At 38.1% G+C, this 12,147-nt stretch overlaps 1 protein-coding gene across 6 annotated transcripts in view; it reads left to right on the plus strand.

Moving 5' to 3' along the window:
- Positions 1 to 12,147, plus strand: part of N4BP2 (NEDD4 binding protein 2) — a 100,126-nt gene that overhangs the window by 62,367 nt on the left and 25,612 nt on the right. For 5 of the 6 annotated variants that reach the window (XM_009447528.5, XM_063808736.1, XM_054683769.2 and 2 more), the window contains 4 exons: positions 1,065 to 3,442; positions 4,259 to 4,344; positions 5,292 to 5,337; positions 7,260 to 7,456. In XM_009447528.5, coding sequence (XP_009445803.4) covers positions 1,065 to 3,442; positions 4,259 to 4,344; positions 5,292 to 5,337; positions 7,260 to 7,456 — 2,707 coding nt within the window. The remainder of the gene's footprint in view (positions 1 to 1,064; positions 3,443 to 4,258; positions 4,345 to 5,291; positions 5,338 to 7,259; positions 7,457 to 12,147) is intronic. The other variant, XR_010156297.1, reaches the window with a different exon arrangement.

Raw genomic sequence — 12,147 nt, forward strand, 5'->3', positions numbered from 1 at the left:
AGCATTAACTGACAGACAGAGTAAAGAAGAAACCAGAGGTCTGAATTATCCATATGTTTTGATGGTAAGGGATAGAGAGCTTCTGTTAAAAAGGAGTTGGGAATGGGGAAGAGAAAATTTATAAATGCTTTTTTGATTGAGAAACAGTGTTGCAAAGTGGTTAAGAGCATGGACTCTTGAGCTATATTTCCTGGGTTCAAAAAGTCCCAAAGCTTTGTAATCTCTGACAAGTTACAAATCTTTCTGTACTTCAGCTCTTCATTTCTAAAATGCCAGTAATAACACTCTGCTCATAAAAATCTTATAAGGATTATGAATTAGTACATGCAAGGGACTTAAAGTAGCATCATCTAACACATAGAAAACTCAGCGTTAGGTATGATTTCACTTAGGAAGGCATCCTGCGAGAGTTGGGACTTCAAGCACTCCTGAAGTTAAAAAAAAGAGGAAATGCATTGACAAATTTAATCGAGAAAAATTAACTAAAGTTGAGAGTATAATGATTTGCACAAGTGCTCTGAGTCTGAAATTAACATTAAGTATGGCTTTAAAAAATCTTACCAAATGACATTTCAAATGAAAGCTCTTTTTCTCTAATTTCTCTTAATCGGGCAAATAGCGTTGGTTGGCCCTTTGTGACTTTGTAAATGAAGCTTCCTCGGTATCAGACCTATTTTACATATGCTTAGCTATGTAAAACTAAGGTCAGAAAGAAGCCAGAAAAGTGGTGTCCTCTCCTGGGAACAAATTCAGAGCTTTAACTTTAATGCATAATTAACACCTAAACTGAAAATCTCATATGTACTATTCAATTAAAAAAAAAGTTTGAGTGCTTCATATATGCCAAGCATCATGCTAGGTAATGGGGTTACAACAATGTAATGTGTTCACAGGGTATTAGAGAAAGATCAGAATTAGCTTTTATAATTTTAATGTAATTTATTTATAAAATTTTCAGAATAACTGTTAAGTGCCCTGTCTGTCAATTAATGCTTCTTTAAATCATAGTATTGATGGTAGCATTAAGAGACTTTCTCATGATACTCTTTAAAATAATCTTACAGCCCAAGAGACAATGAAGATATTATCTCTGAAAAAGAAGAAAATATTTTATCTTCATCTTTGAAGCATCTAGAGTTCACTGAAGAGAAGAATCTTGATGTAACCAAAGAAACAATGTTACCTGAGAATGTTGCATATCTCTCTAATGCAGATTTAAACAAAAGAAGAAAAGAAATAAGTGATATGAATCCTAGCATTCAAAGTGCTTTAATTCTGGAAACTCCACACATGTATTTTTCTGACTCTGAAAGCAAACTACAGGCAACAGACAAAAGTGAAAAAGAGCAAATAGAAATGGTGGCTGTAAAAGGGTATAGTAAAACTGACACAGATAGTTCTATGGAGAGAGTATCACCTAGTACTTGCTGTAGTGAAAATAATCAAGAAGACTGTGATCTTGCAAATACTGGACCACTTCAAAATGAAAAATCCTCACCTGGTGAAATAGTGGAAGAAAGAGCAACAGTAACGAAAAAAGCCTTTGGGAAACAAAAAAGCAAATCGACTTTGGAAAAGTTCCCAAGACATGAGCTATCAAATTTTGTTGGTGACTGGCCAGTTGATAAGACTATTGGTCAGAGGACAAAAAGGAACAGAAAAACTGAAAAAACTTCATCTGTACAAAGCGACAAAAAGTATAATTACCCTCAGTCACACAAATTAGTTAACAGTGTATCTGTGAATACAGATTGTGTCCAGCAACGAGGATCTCCACATGAAAGTGTAGAGGATGGCAGAAAGTCACAGTGTGATAATGCTTCAGAGCCACTCAATAGCTATAAATATGATGCTTATAAAAATATTGACAAAAACTCATTCAACATTATGGGTGACTGGCCTTCATCTGATTCTTTAGCTCAGAGGGAACACAGATCAAGAATGCCAAAGACTGGTTTAAGTGAGCCCAACCTAGAAATTGGAACAAATGACAAAATGAATGAAATATCCTTATCTACAGCACATGAGGCCTGTTGGGGCACAAGCTCTCAAAAACTAAAGACATTGGGTAGCTCCAATCTAGGAAGTTCTGAAATGCTACTCAGTGAAATGACCTGTGAGAGTCAGACTTGTCTAAGTAAAAAGAGTCATGGGCAACACACATCCTTGCCTCTTACTTTTACCAATAGTGCACCAACTGTTTCTGGAGTAGTAGAACCACAAACGTTAGCTGAATGTCAAGAGCAAATGCCTAAGAGAGACCCTGGAAAAGAAGTAGGCATGTGCACCCAGACTGAACCACAGGATTTTGCTCTTTTATGGAAAATAGAAAAGAATAAAATTAGCATTTCAGATTCTATCAAAGTATTAACAGGAAGATTAGATGGATTTAAGCCGAAAGTTTTCAATATTAACACAAAATCAGACGTTCAAGAAGCAATTCCATATAGAGTAATGTATGATAAAAGCACGTTTGTTGAAGAAAGTGAGCTTACCAGTGCAGATGAATCTGAAAATCTTAACATTCTTTGTAAACTGTTTGGATCCTTTTCATTAGAAGCCCTGAAAGACTTATATGAGAGGTGTAATAAAGATATTATTTGGGCCACAAGCCTTTTGTTGGATTCTGAAACTAAGTTATGTGAGGATACAGAGTTTGAGAATTTCCAAAAATCGTGTGATGGATCACAAATTGGGCCTTTTTCTCTGGGGTTGAATTTGAAAGAAATTATTAGCCAAAGAGGAACTTTAGAGAATTCTAATTCTCCTGTGCCAGAGTTAAGCCATGGGATTGGTATTAGTAACGCTGACTCACAGTCTACTTGTGATGCAGAAAGAGGAAACTCAGAGCAGGCGGAAATGAGAGCTGTCACTCCTGAAAACCATGAATCGATGACAAGTATATTTCCCAGTGCTGCTGTGGGTCTAAAGAATAATAATGACATACTTCCTAACAGCCAGGAAGAACTTTTATATAGCAGTAAGCAGTCCTTTCCAGGTATTCTAAAAGCTACTACTCCTAAAGATATGAGTGAAACAGAAAAAAACCTAGTAGTCACAGAGACTGGAGACAACATACATTCTCCTTCACATTTCTCTGATATTTTTAACTTTGTATCTAGTACTTCAAATCTTGAATTAAATGAAGAAATTTATTTTACTGATTCTCTTGAAATAAAGAGAAATGAAAATTTTCCAAAGGATTATGTGAAATTTTCAGATGAAGAAGAATTTATGAATGAAGATGAGAAGGAAATGAAGGAAATTCTAATGGCAGGAAGTAGTTTATCAGCTGGAGTTAGTGGGGAAGATAAAACCGAGATATTGAATCCCACTCCAGCGATGGCCAAATCTCTGACCATAGACTGTCTGGAATTGGCATTACCCCCTGAACTGGCTTTTCAACTTAATGAATTATTTGGTCCTGTTGGTATTGATTCAGGTAAGGAAAAAGTAAATGACAATGTGTGTGTCTTTGTGTGACTAGACTACAGAGGGTTCTATTTTGTGTTTTTTTTTTTCTGAGATGGAGTCTCGCTCTGTTGCCCAGGCTGGAGTGCAGTGCCTCAATCTCGGCTCACTGCAACCTCTGCCTCCCGGGCTCAAGTGATTCTCCTGCGTCAGCCTCCAGAGTAGCTGGGATTATAGGCATGTGCCACCGTACCTGGCTAGAGAGTTCTATTTTGATTGTAAAATTATATTCTATGTTAACTGAAATGCAAAAGTAATTTTATGTTGCCTAACTTCACATAGTGCCTTATTTTTGACACATTTCTGGAGGACTTTAAAAAATACAATAGGAAGAAATAGAGAATATTTATATGGAGTTTGTATTTATCCCATACATAGTTTGAACGTTTTCTCTGGTATTTACTTCACACTTAATTGTACGGATGAACCTTTTAAAATCCTTTGGTGCTACTCCAGATACATTTAAGACAAGATTAATTTTTTAGAACATATTTATTGAAAAGTCTTGACTAATAGAAATGAATAAAGTAAACATATTTAGACTCATGGAAAGGAATAACTTAGATTTACTGTGAAGCTTTGTATAACTGCAGTAGTCAAGAAGTGTGAAGACAGTAACATAGCATATAACATAAATAAAAATACTCTAAGATTTAGTAAATAGAAGCATAAGTTAGGAATTAATAGTACAAGTTAGTTTTGTGATGCATAAGGTGGTTTAGTATGTTTTCTGCAAATATATAATGAGTAATGATTACATTTTCTTCCCTCCCCCTTCCCCCACAAGGGTCTCTAACAGTTGAAGATTGTGTGGTTCATATAGATCTGAATCTGGCGAAAGTGATTCATGAGAAATGGAAAGAATCTGTAATGGTTGGTAGGCTTCTTTTTATAAAGAGCTCCTTTTTTGTCCATTTTGAACCTTTGAATTTCAGTAAAATCTACCACATAATATTAAGGAGTTCTATTGAATTTTGGCTTTGAGATGGAAGAGTTCTATTGAATTTTGACTTTGAGAGAGAATGAACTTGTACCATTTAACAGATTACTGTCTTTTTTTTTCTCTCTTTTCAGTAGTTTAAGTATTTCCAGACAGCCAAATTATATAATTAGCGATGGAGCTCATTGTAATTGTTGATTTTTTTTAATATCTTTTTTCTATTTTAGAGACAGTGTCTAGCTCTGTTGCCCTGGTTGAGTGCAGTGGCACAATCATAGCTCACTGAAGCCTTGAACTACTGGGCACACGATCCTCCTGCCTTAGCCTCCAGAGTAGGTAGGACTATACAGGTGCCTGCCACCACACCTAGGTAATTTTTTTTTTTTTGTAGAGGCGAGGTCTCACTATGTTGCCCAGGTTGGTTTTGAATTCCTGGCTTTAAGTGATCCTCCTGCCTTGGCCTCCCAAAGTGTTGGGATTATAGGCATGAGCCACTGTGCCTGACCTGTTTTTTTTTTAAGAAAATAATTATAAACAGTGAGTTTTTCACTCCCAGAATTAAAGACTTCAATGCTGATTGGTTAAATTTCAAAGACAGTTTTTAATTTATTTAAAAATTTTTTTCAGACCATTCTTCATAACAAGAAATTTTTTTTTAAAATGCAGTATTTTTACCATTTTAGAAGTGGAAAAAATATGTAGCTGTAGTCATACTTCATAATTTTTATTATCTAACTTTATTGTTTTACTTAGATTGAGTAAGAATGGTTTACAGTTATACAAGGAGAAATGATTTCTAGAGAAAAATAATATAACCTTGTATCCTTGTTTACTAATGCACTCCCTGTTTGCCAATCTCTTGCCTGGCTTTTGTGTTTAGGAGCGACAAAGACAAGAAGAGATGTCTTGTGGCAAGTTTATGCAAGGTAAAGCACATGTTTTTATTTCTAATGTCTTAATGTTGAAATTTGGTGTGTGTGTGTTTGAATTTTAACTCATTCTAAATTACTTCCACAAAATACGGTACCCACAAATTTTGATTTGCAAATAACAGTTTTATTTATTTATTTATTTTTTTATTTAGAGATGGAGTCTTGCTCTGTCGCCCAGGCTAGAGTGCAGTGGTGCCATTTTGCCTTACTGCAACCTCTGCCTCCTGGGTTCAAGCAATTCTCCTGCCTCAGCCTCCCAAGTAGCTGGGACTACAGGTGCGCACCACCACACCTGGCTAATTTTTGTATTTTTAGTAGAGACGGGGTTTCACCATATTGGTCAGGCTGGTCTTGAACTCCTGACCTCAGGTGATCTGCCCACCTCGGCCTCCCAAAGTCCTGGGGTTACAGGCATGAGCCACTGCGCCCAGCCAGTTCTTTAAAAATATTTAATATTTTATTGATATGAAATAAAATAAAACTTAAAGGGGAAAAAAGCCCCTATAATGTATATTGAACTTTCATGAGTGCTGTGGAACACCTAGGGTATGCTCTCAAAGCATTTCCTGTTGAGGTTTTGCTCTGCATGAAAGAAAACTTTTGGTTTGAGAGCAACAGAGTGTTCATGTGTTTGATCAAGAACATCATTGAAATATTACTTGGTTATTCAAAGTTTTTATTGATGTCAGTATTGTTAGACCACAAAACCCAGCCTGCTTTTTGGTACATCCTGCCAACTTGAAAATATTTGATTCCAGATGACTTCTCTTAGATAGCGTTGTCTTCAGTGACTGTTGCAGGGTGGCAGACCTGTTATTAAGCATCCTCCTTTTGTGCCTGAGTTCCTCCACATGCCTCTGTTGTCCAGTCCACACTGGGACCAAGGCAAGGAGTTTCACCTTGAAGATTCTTAGGATCCACTTTGGTCCAGACCTGTGCTCATGTCATAGCCTCAAGAGCTACAGCTGATGTAGGGATAGAGGTGCCCAAAGGATGGTGTGCAAATGCCAGTGTCTATTGTTTCTTCACTCTCTAGGACAGCAGAGGAATGTATCAGAATGTGTTGATACTCCTCTGAGAAGTTGAAATGTTACACATTAAATTCTGTTGTTGTGAACTTCCTAGAATGTTCAGTTCCTTATTTTGAATATCATTTGCCCACTCTTTATTGTGTGCCTTCACTGAGTTACAGGTTTGCCAAAGTAATCGATCTTCTTGGTCCTTAGAATGGGTGGCCAGAGCTGACTGTAGCTGTTATGGTTGCTCACTTCCAGCTGGCTATAACTTCCTCTATTTACCAGTGTCCTGTATACGTGTCACTATGTTTTGGGTTGATATGATATGAAAAAGAGTGGAAAGCATTGAGTCAGTTTAAAATTATACACAGACTGGCCGGGTGCGGTGGCTCACGCCTGTAATCCCAGCACGTTGGGAGGCCAAGGCGGGCGGATCACCTGAGGTCAGGAGTTCAAGACCAGCCTGGCCAACATGGTGAAACCCCCGTCTCTACTAAAAATACAAAAACTAGCCAGGCATGGTGGCGGGCGCCTGTAATCCCAGCTACTTGGGAGGCTGAGGCAGGAGAATTGCTTGAACCTGGGAGGCAGAGGTTGCAGTGAGCCGAGACTGCGCCATTGCACTCCAGCCTGGGCGACAGAGCAAGACTCCATCTCAAAAAAAAAAAAAAAATTATACACAGATCATTACTCTTTTAAAATATTGCTGCATTAACACATACTATTTCTTACTTGCAATGACGTGAAGATGTATTTTACAATTTCAGAGTTGTGTTATATTTACAAACTGAAAATTAAAAAACTGTTTCCTTGGTCTCTGAGGTAAATATAACAGAGTGAATAATGTTTAATTTATACATTTATTGTTGAGAGTATGACAGTATTTATACTACTTTGTAGATCCTTCCTTGGTTGGACATACTGGGCTTGATAATCCCGAACAAAAATCATCTCAGAGAACAGGCAAAAAATTACTGAAGACTTTAACAGCATCTGAAATGCTACCTTTATTGGATCATTGGAATACTCAAACTAAAAAAGTATCACTCAGAGAAATAATGTCAGAAGAAATTGCCTTACAGGAAAAACATAATTTGGTATGAATTAATATAAATATTAAGCTACTGTCTCTGATTCTGGTTTATTGTGTATGTTTACTTTGTGATTTTTTCAAAGTATTTTCTAGTCTAGAATCCATATTTAACCTGATTGAATTTAATGTTAAAATTGAAAAATATTTTAAGTATAATTTGAAGCTGGAGGTTTTTGCTTCAGGGAAATTAGTTAATACTCAACTATAAGCCATCCATGTTAAGTTTGTGTTGTTTTAGATTTAACTGTATAGGTGATTGAGCTGCATCTTTCTTTTTCTTTACCTTTTTTTTTTTTTGATACATCGTCTTGGCTCTGTTGCCCACACTAGACTACAGTGGCGTGATCACAGCTCATGGAAGCCTTGACCTCCAGGGCTCAAGTGATCCTCCCACCTCAGCCTCCTGAGTAACAGGGACTACCATGCCTGGGTATTTTTATTTTATTTTTTGAGATGGAGTCTCGCTCTGTTGCCCAGGCTGGAGTGCAGTGGTGTAATCTTGGCTCACTGCAACCTCCATCTTTCGGGTTCAAACGATTCTCCTGCCTCAGCCTCCCAAGAATCAGGGACTACAGATGTGTGCCACCATGCCTGGCTAATTTTTAGTAATTTTAGTAGAGACGGGGTTTCACCATGTTGGCCAGGCTGGTCTCAAACTCCTGACCTCAAGTGATCCACCTGCCTTAGCCTCCTAAAGTGCTGGGATTACATGCATGAGCCACCATGCCCACGAATTTTTGAATTTATTATAGAGACAGTTTTGCCATGTTGCCCAGGCTGGTCTCGAGTTCTGGGGTCAGTGATTCACCTGCCTTGCCCTCCCAAAATGCTGGAATTAAAGGCATGAGCCACTGTGCCCGACCGGCTGCATCTTCTTCTTTTTTTCTTTTTTTTAATTTTATTTGTTTGAAACAGGGTCTTGCTCTGTTGCCCAGGCTGGAGTGCAATGGTACAATAAGGCTCACTGCAGCCTCAACCTCCTGGGTTTAAGTGAGCTTCCTGTCTTAGACTCCCAAGTAGGTGGAACCACAGGCATGTGCCACCATGCCTGGCTACTTTTATTTTTTGTAGAGATGGGGTCTTGCCATGTTGCCCAAGCTGGTCTTGCACTCCTGGGCTCAAGTGATCCTCCTGCCTCAGCTTCCCAAAGTGCTGGGATTATCAACATGAACCACCATGCCCAGCCAGCTGCATCTTTTTCAGCTTTTAATATTTACCTCTATTTTTTTATTTCTATAAAAACATGAAGGAAATCTTATTTAAAGATAATTATATATATTAGTAATAAGAAATGTCTATCTTACTATTAAAGATGTCTATCTCTGAGAAAATATATATATATATATTTTTGAGATGGAGTCTCGCTCTGTTGCCCAGGCTGGAGTGCAGTGGTGCAATCTTGGCTCACTGCAAGCTCCGTCTCCCGGGTTCATGCCATTCTCCTGCTTCAGCCTCCTGAGTATCTGGAACTACAGGTGCCTGCCACCACGCCTGGCTAATTTTTTGTATTTTTTAGTAGAGACGGGGTTTCACCGTGTTAGCCAGGATGGTCTTGATCTCCTGACCTTGTGATCCACCTGCCTCGGCCTCCCAGAGTGCTGGGATTACAGGCGTGAGCCGCCATTCCTGGCCAAAACAAAATATTTTAGAGAAAAATTTTAGAAACTTATGAGTTTGAATTAAAAAAATTACTCTTCCTTTTCAAATAGAACCTTCACTTTGAATTTTATTTTTGGTCTTTATTTCAAAATATCTAAATATATGAAGCCATACTTGCAGTAGATTTCATTTGGATTTCATCTTACTCTTTTCTGGAATTCTGAAAATTAGTATTAAAGAATTCCAGGTCAAAAGGGAAAACATCTTAGAGGTTATTTAGTCTAATTCTCAAGGGAAAAGAATAATTCTTAGATGGTGTTCTTAAAACATTTTAACACTTTCTTATTCGTTTGACTGCACAAAGGAGCACCTTTATATTTGGCTGTAATACATCCAGTTAAGGCATAGGGATTGCTCTACCTTCATATTTATTTTTTAAATTTATCTTGGTTAACTAAATTAGAAATATACTGCCATTCCCATCTTTGTATCCTAACGCAATCCAAGGAATAACCTCTTCAGTAGATCTTAAAATTTTAGTGTCCTGTCAAATAGCCTCTTCAATTAATATATGTATTAATTTGAGGCAATGCATTTTCTTTCTTCTTTCTGTTTTTTTTTTTTTCTTTTTTTTTGAGTCTCGTTCTGTCACCCAGGCTGGAGTGCAGTGGTGCGTTCTTGGCAACTGCAACCTCCACCTCCTGGGTTCGAGTGATTCTCCTGCCTCAGCTTCCCAAGTAGCTGGGATTACAGGCATGCGCCACCATACCCAGCTAATTTTTGTAATTTTAGTAGAGACAGGGTTTCACCATGTTGGCCAGGCTGGTCTTGAACTCCTGACCTCAAGTGATTCGGCTTCCCAAAGTGTTGGGATTACAGGCATGAGCCACAGCACCCAGCCAGCAATGGATTTTCTTTAAAAAAAATAAATAAATAAATAAAATAAGGAAAGCCTAACACTTAGGCTTAAATGGTGTGATACTTTTTATTGAAATGCCATTTTCCACTATTAAAACTTGTCTTTACAGTTCTACCCTCCCTTTAATATCTTGATGTAATAGGTGAACAAATGAGCATCTTTTGACTTCACAACTTACTCCTTTTTTTTGCTATCAGTGATTTTTGCTTGTTTTTCTTTTTCTTTTCTTTTTTTTGAGACACAGTCTGGCTTTGTTACAGGCTGGAGTGCGGTGGCACCATCTCAGCTCACTGCAACTTTGCCTTTTGGGCTCAAGCCATCCTCCCACCTCAGCCTCCCAAGTAGCTGGGACTACAGGTGTGAGTCACGATGCCCTGCTAGTTTTTATTTTGTTTTGTTTTGTTTTTTTTTGAGACAGAGTCTCGCTGTGTTGCCCAGGCTGGAGTGCAGTGGCACAGTCTCGGCTCACTGCAACCTCCACTTCCCAGGTTCAAGCGATTCTCCTGCCTCAGCCTCCCAAGTAGCAGGAATTACAGGTGTCTGCTACCACGCCCTGCTAATTTTTGTATTTTTAGAAGAGATGGGGTTTCACCATGTTGGCCAGGCTGGTCTCAAACTCCTGAGCTCAAGCAATTCACCTGCCTCGGCCTCCCAAAGTGCTAGGATTATAGGTATGAGCTACCACACCTGGCCTTTTCTTGTTTTTCTGTAGATTGGGTAATATAATAGAAGCTGGTTGGCTTTGTCCCAAGGATACCCACCTTTACCTTCACATGCAGCCTGAGAAAGATAATTTTTTTTCTTTCTTTTTTTTCTCGAATAGAGATGAGGTCTTGCAGTGTTGCCCAGGCTGGTCTCGAACTCCTGGCTTCAAGCAGTCCTTCTACCTTGGCCTCTCAAAGTGCTGGGATTGTAAGTGTAAATGACACTGCACTCAGCCAGATAATTTCCTGATGCTGTCCTCACTCTTTGTCCCCAAAGGAGAAATATACTTTGTATATATTTTTTAAAGCAAAAAATATAACTTTAGACATAATATATGAATAGAATAATTAATTTTAAGATGATTAAGGTTACAAGGTTTTAGTTCATTGATGAAACCTCAGAATTTATAGTTTAGAAACTTTGACCCGATAGATTGGTAGAAAATCTGATGATTGAATTTTTTAGTAAGTTTAGATTACATGCATATCTTAAGTAAAATGTGAAATATTTTAATTTATTTTTTTTTGAGGCTGGGTTTCACTCTGTTGCCCATGCTGGAATGTGCAGTGGCGCAATCTCCTGGGCTCAAGCAATTCTGTCACCTCAGCCCCTCAAGTAGCTGGGACTAGAAGCGCACATCACCACGCTTGGCCAAAAATAAAATATATTTTTAGTGTAGATGGGGTTTTGCCATGTTGCCCAGGCTGGTCTCGAACTCCTGGGCTCAAGCGATCTGCCCACCTTGGCCTTCCAAAGTGCTGGGATTATGGACATGAGCCACTGCACCCAGCCAGAAATATTTTAAATTCTTCAGGTAGCTTGTTTCCATCACTCTTGTTGCATGTTCAGCTTTATCACTCCTTTTTAGTCATATTGTCACCTCTTGTGGTTCCTCTTTTATTGCTGTTTGGTGTTATAAATGGCCTAAGTATGGTTAAGCTCTAAAATAAATAACAATTCTAGCATTTTCCCAGATTATTTTGTTTATTTATTTTTGATACAGGGTATCACTCTGTTGTCCAGCCTGGAGTGCAGTAACTTCATCTGAGCTCACTCTAGCCTTGACCTCCTGGGCTCAAGCCATCCTCCCACCTCAGCTGGGACTCTTGCCATCACACCTGGCCAGTTTTTAAAAAACAATTTTATGTAGAGATAGGGTCTTGCTGTGTTGCCAGGTTGGTCTTGAACTCCTGGGTTCAAGGAATCCTCCTACCTCAGCTATTGTAATTTTTAAATTTAGGAATTTTCAGTCATTTTATTGCCTTTGAAACTGTATAGGAAGTTATTTTTCAGACATCAGCATTTTTGTAGCAAACAAAATTATTTTGTTACATCACAATGTTTAAGAATATTTATTATCATCTTAGGTTAGAATTAAAATAGCATATTTTTAGGAAAGTTCTTTTTGTCTGACAGTTTAGAGCAGATCCAAATATGAAATGTGAGTAATAATATAATTCTTATACAGTTAT

This window comes from Pan troglodytes, chromosome 3, assembly GCF_028858775.2.
Source record: "Pan troglodytes isolate AG18354 chromosome 3, NHGRI_mPanTro3-v2.0_pri, whole genome shotgun sequence".
NCBI classification, from domain to species: Eukaryota; Metazoa; Chordata; class Mammalia; order Primates; family Hominidae; genus Pan; species Pan troglodytes.